The sequence below is a fragment of the Dendrobium catenatum genome, unplaced genomic scaffold, assembly GCF_001605985.2.
Source record: "Dendrobium catenatum unplaced genomic scaffold, ASM160598v2 fragScaff_scaffold_334, whole genome shotgun sequence".
Lineage (NCBI taxonomy): Eukaryota > Viridiplantae > Streptophyta > Magnoliopsida > Asparagales > Orchidaceae > Dendrobium > Dendrobium catenatum.
Window position 1 is genome coordinate 2,326,541 of NW_021318796.1, and position 5,919 is coordinate 2,332,459.

At 35.0% G+C, this 5,919-nt stretch overlaps 1 protein-coding gene across 2 annotated transcripts; it reads right to left on the reverse strand.

Annotated features, from left to right (window-relative positions):
• Positions 1–434: 434 nt before the first annotated feature.
• Positions 435–5,297, reverse strand: LOC110110739. 2 transcript variants are annotated; one of them, XM_020842344.2, is made up of 2 exons: positions 4,397–5,297; positions 435–1,630 (listed from the first exon to the last, which is right to left on the reverse strand). In XM_020842344.2, exons 1-2 carry the CDS (start codon positions 5,220–5,222, stop codon positions 540–542), a joined length of 1,917 nt encoding a protein of 638 aa, XP_020698003.1. In that variant the 5' UTR covers positions 5,223–5,297; the 3' UTR covers positions 435–539. The 2 variants fall into 2 exon arrangements, with proteins under 2 accessions (XP_020698003.1, XP_028549456.1); XM_028693623.1 differs by having other exon boundaries at positions 435–1,633.
• Positions 5,298–5,919: the final 622 nt, after the last annotated feature.

A 5,919-nucleotide genomic window follows, 5' to 3' on the forward strand; every position in this document is an offset into this window, starting at 1 on the left:
ATTTGAATGCATGAAATAAAATATTAAAATTTATAGAATGATATGAATGATAGAAATAAATTATATGAGTGGTATATTTGATATTAAAGTTGTATATGCATGATAGGCACATAATATTAATATTTAGAGTGTTACATATGTAAATAACATGAAATAAAGTGGTATGTATGTAAATTTCACTTAAAATAAGGCAAAACATTTAGCCAAGAAAATACTTGATCCCACCTCAAAACATATACGAGCCCATAATTTCAGTTGTGTTACATCTGAGAAAAAGAACGTGTTTAAAGTATGAACAGCTCATCTTAATCTATTGGTTGTGAACTTTGACTATCAACTAAAAAGCCTGGAGTTCGAGTTTTATCTATATGATGTGCGTGTGAGTTTGCTTTAATTAACCTAAATCTCCCAAAAAAAAAATATGAACAGTTAGTTGTTACAGGCAACCCCCACCTTTGAAAATTACAACGGTAATCAAGATTTTCAAAAAATGTATCTTAATCTAAAAAAACATTTGGACATTAGAACTATATTAATTGTCACACTGTAAATCTCACCCTGCAGTTTTTCGTATGATCGATCAGATCTGGCGTGCAAGATTTTTGAAGGCATGATTTGAGATTCAATGAAGAATGGACAGCCCCGGACAGATTACTACTGCCCTTTCTACAATTTTCATATTTATAAAACCAGAAGCGCACATTGGCTTGACCAAATATTTTCTTCCTCGTTAAGTATTTATAAGCCATGACTGCGTCAGCCTGGTGCAGGAAAACTACCTGACCAACTCCTGTGTAAAAGAAAACCTTCGTTCTTGTAAGGTCCAAAGGGCCGAAAACACTGAACTTCTTCTCAAGTTGTTCTTTTGTGGGCAGAGTATAATCCATTGGGAACTTCATATTCAATAACACACACGATTTTCTGAGGCTATTATCATCCAAAGGCGAACGAAGCCCGTTCCGCACCAACGGCGAAATATAAAAAGCCTTAGAGTTCGATTCAAGACGGCGATGCCGCCGAGGATGGTTTTGGCTGCTAAACTGGAATTCAGAAATCTTTCTTGTGTTAGCAGAAATGTGCAGAGCCGTTTCTGCAAAAGGAGCCATTTCAGGAATCAAAGAGATACAGTGAGCCATTTCTGGGCTAGACTGAGGCTTAATGGCGAAATTCAAGACTTCGATGGGGGGAAATGCACTGCATTTGTTAATAGGGAGGCTGTGCAATTGTCCCCTATACAAAGGCACTGTCCGTAGTGATGGGTTTTCTCCCTCTCCTGTTGTTTTTTCTAAGTTTGGCACTATAGATCTATAAGATGTAGATTCTTCTCCTACCTGAACATTATGGGTTGAATCACTTGTATTTCTGTATGTATCCCTACTACCTGCTGAAGGGCCCTCATTCATATCCATCTGATGGTGATTATAAATCAGAGATTCGTACTTCGCATCCGTATCGAGGATAGTGAAGTCTGCCATGTTGATCACACACATCTCCCTGACCTTCTGGTTAAAATTCACATCTAGCAAGTCATGTTCTTCTGGTGGTTTAATGGAAAGATCAACCTCTGGCTCTCTAGTCCTCCTTCCATGATATAACTCATCCTCAGATGTGCAAACTGGAAGTTCCAGATCTACTAGTACATAAAACGTGGGTGAGCATGAAATGAGTATAATAGATTTGAAGGTAATGCAGCTCTTGTATTAAGAACATGTTATGTGGCAAGAAGTGTAGAAACAAGTATTTGCGTGATGGAAAAGAATGCTTAACCACTTAAAGCTACTAAGGATTCGTTTGGAACGGTTTTCTTACTACTTCTTAATGCAACTTTTTAATATAAAAATTTTAATTTTTGTAGTAGAAAGCTGCTTTGAGAAGCAGCAAGAAAGTCATCCCAAATGAAGCCTAAATCTTTAATTCCAATCGGATGCAGGAAACAATGTTTGGGCATGTTTATGGAAAGAGGATGTCCAAGATAACGGAGCAAATTACTCTGCTTATTATGGAATAAAAAGGGATCAACGTAATTTTTATCTTCAAGGTTATGGGACATTATTAAAGAGATAAAATATAATTGAAACACTTTCTGAAACATGGAAGGAAAAAATTCATTGTCACCATTAGCCTTATCCCACTTTTTTGAGTGCGGCTATGTAAGTTATTATTTTCCATTCGTTCTTACTGAGTGATGTCGAAGGTGTTGAATATATTCTTTAAAATCATTTTGAACAACTTATATCCACATAACCTTAACTCTATTCATTTTTCTTTATAATCCTTCGACACTAATTTTACCAACTCATACAATAAATGCATTTTATATCATTTGTTGCACATTTCCAAATCACGCAACATGATTTTTAATTACCTTATCATTTAGTAAATGTAACTTAATATTGGGCTAGGCCCCGTGGTTTTTCCCCCTTTTACAGGGGTTTTCCACGTAAAAATCTTGGTGTCTCATAAATGCTAGACCCTCTCTCCTTATCTGATTGCGTGTCGGATTTTCGTACAATGCTAAGACGTTAAATATGATATTTTTCTACCGCCGCGAATACTCCTGGCAGCAACAAATATATAATCATTTCTTAATTTATTATTCATATTTTTGTCACACATATATCACAAATATTCTTATTTTAGCTAAGCTCGACTTAGCTATCAATGATTTTTTTCCTGCCCAACATTTAGATTCACATAGCACGTTCAGGCTAATTGCAGTTTTATAAAATCATCAAGAAGTTCAAATGAGACACACTTAACAGTATATGAGTACAATACTCGTTAAGCACTTCTTCATTTTAAACATCCAATCTCAACACTATAAATATCACCATCTATAGCCTCAATTTTTTCTCTAACATATCATAGCAGTGTTATTAAAGGTGCTAGATACCCTAAAGCGACATGATTGCCTAAGGTGTTAAGTGCAATCCAAGGCCCTCACTAGAGCAAGATAAAGAGTTAAAAAAAATTTCTCTTGCTCTAGTCATGAAGAATATTTTTAAGGATACAAGGAGCACAATATGATAATCATCATAATAAAATATTAAAATATACTTGGCACAAAAATATACATTTTTAAGTTTCGTATTGTTCCAGATACCACAATAGAAGATAGATTGTATAAAATAAAATGCCCAGAAGAATCATAAGTTATATTCCAAATTTAAACAAACAAAATTTTAACTATTTTTAGAAGGGTGTTTTAATAATTTTGTAAAAATACAAAAAAAAAACTTCCATACATATCAATAGCGCAAACGCACACGACTAGGCGCGGAACACATACGGCGCTATTTGTTTGGCGCTACGCGACACATCAAACTAATACTTGCTATTTGCGCTATGCATAGGCAATGGCGCGGGTAGCATGCACAACTTTGATAGCATGTTATAAATTTAAAATTATTAATTATAATTAATTTTTTAAAAGTTTATATATTACTGCCACAATTAATTATTTTATAAAATATCAAAAAAAAAATAAAGGATTTAACTTTTTATAGGATTAGCTATCATTTTTAAGCTTAAATTTTGCTCAAATCAAACTATTGTTTGTTTCTTAATGGTGTACAATATATGTGTATTTATATTATGCATCATGTTTAAATGGCGTGCATTGTGTCGTGCGCTATGCTCCGTGACACCATGGGAAACTTTATGTCATGGCACGCCATTCGTCATTGACAAGTATGACTCCATCGAATAGTTAATATTGATGTTATTGAACATAGATCGTTTATCAGATATTTTGGTGTTTTAATGATATCAAAATAAATGATCTTGTACTCGTTAGATTCATCTTGTCGAGTCACTCAAGTTGACTCTAAGCACATAAGATTTAGAGACTATAAGATCCTTCAATTAATGTTCAGACATTTTCAAATATGCTTCGCGTGTTTAATATAGGTTATTTGGACTCAAATCAAATCATTATTATATTCATGGGTTCATCTTGTCAAAAAATCGTTTAAGCATCAAAACTTAGAGAATATATCAAAACATACAGATACTCGCACATGTGCATTAGTGCGCGATCTTAATATAGATCTCAACATGCAAAGAAACCATGTAAAGCATGAAAATTCACCAATGTAGCCCCCACGCTTCCGAGCTATCTCATATATTAATATGTATCCAAGACATGAAGTTTCATGTTGATGGTTAAAGATGGCAAATGTTATAACTAATTCAAGGAATCCGCTTCCTTTGCTATAATACAATATGCTACATAAATAAATAAATGAATGCATTGACAAATCATAAACATTTTATTTAACCACACAGAAGTATCACAAGTGCTATTAAAAAAATGACATCCCAAAAAACATGGCATAGACAACTATACAGGGAATCCTAAAGAATAAGTTTCTTAAAATGTAAATATCCATCATACCTTCAATCGTACGATTCTCTAAACTATCATCCTCGAACTCCCAATCCAGCTGATAAAACCAAGCTGGCTTCACTGAAGTAAACCGCCGAAAGGCATACAGCTGAGCCACTACCTTATCACCAACACTTCGATTAACAGCCATATGAAGAACAAAATCCAAAAAACCTTCTGCACAAAACCCTTCATCCACTTCACTCGTGTTACACACTACCACTCCATACCGAAAAGCATTTAACGCAGCGGAAACCCGAACTACAGTCGCAATCTCGCCCTCAACAACTTGCGGTGAAACAGCCTTATCGAGCACAAAACAAGAGATCTCCTGCGGATTAAAACCCCTCTTCACAGCCAACAACCCATCATCATCCGCAGCAGAAACGCTACAACAACACTTCAAACCCACCGCAGTGTTCCTCGCTAGCTCATCCAATGCAAGATCTATCTCATATGATAACTTCGCTTTCACCATTCTTACCATCCGAGGATAAGTCTCTTCGAATCGAAGAATATCCGACGAGTTGAACCAGCGCGTTTTATTGCTGCCGAAGAACAATATCGAGATAAGGGGTCCCCTGAAACCCTTGACTTTGCTTGGCCGCCAAGTGACAGTGGAAGTCTTTGCCCAAACAAGGTCTCCTATTGCCAAACTTTGGAGAGCAGAGCTCTTCATTCCTTTGCCTCTTTGGTTTTTCTTGAGTGCTTCGCGGTTCTTAGAATGCCGACGCTTCGCCGCGGAAGAGTGGACCGAGTGGTCGGCATGGGGAGAAGCGCGTCGAAGACGGGATTTGAACAGATTCGATAAGGTCGACTCGTCTTCCTCATCCATTGGGTAGTGTCGAGGAAGAAACCCTAATTTGTTGCTGAGCTGTAGTGCGGCAAAATTTATATAGTTGGGCGCGGCGACCCATTTCAAGAATGAGCGCTAATGTGGAAAGACTTCAAACTTTTTATTTTTGGAGAAATTATTCAATATAGTGGTATACAGCTATATAATAACAAAAAAAAAGTACACAGCTCTCCTTGGCCTATTGGTTGAGAGCTAAGGCTTCCAACTAAGAGGTTTAAGATTCGAGTCTCTGTGTATGCGTTGTGTGTGAATTTGCCTTAAATGTCCAAAAAAAAAAAAAGCCACGTGGCGCATTTTAATTTGTCTTTGGAATCGGCGCAGAATAATTTTATTAATTTAACAAATTTTAGGGGTTGTTTAGTATTGGATTTAACCTTCGAATTTAGTAAATCTTGTAAATTTAAATTTTTTAAATTCGGAGGATATTAAATTTTGATAAATTCTGAGAAATTATTTGACAACATAATCTTAAATTTAATTTTTTAAGATTGTTTGTTGATTTAAAAATTAAATTTAATATGCTTTGAATTTAGTTTACATCTTAACGATGAGTTACTTATTAACTTTAATTTTAATTATCTTTAAAAATTTATAATGATAAATAATATAATTAAATATTAGTTTAATTATTACTAATCATCTAATTAATTACTCAAGTGTTACTTAGAAAAATACT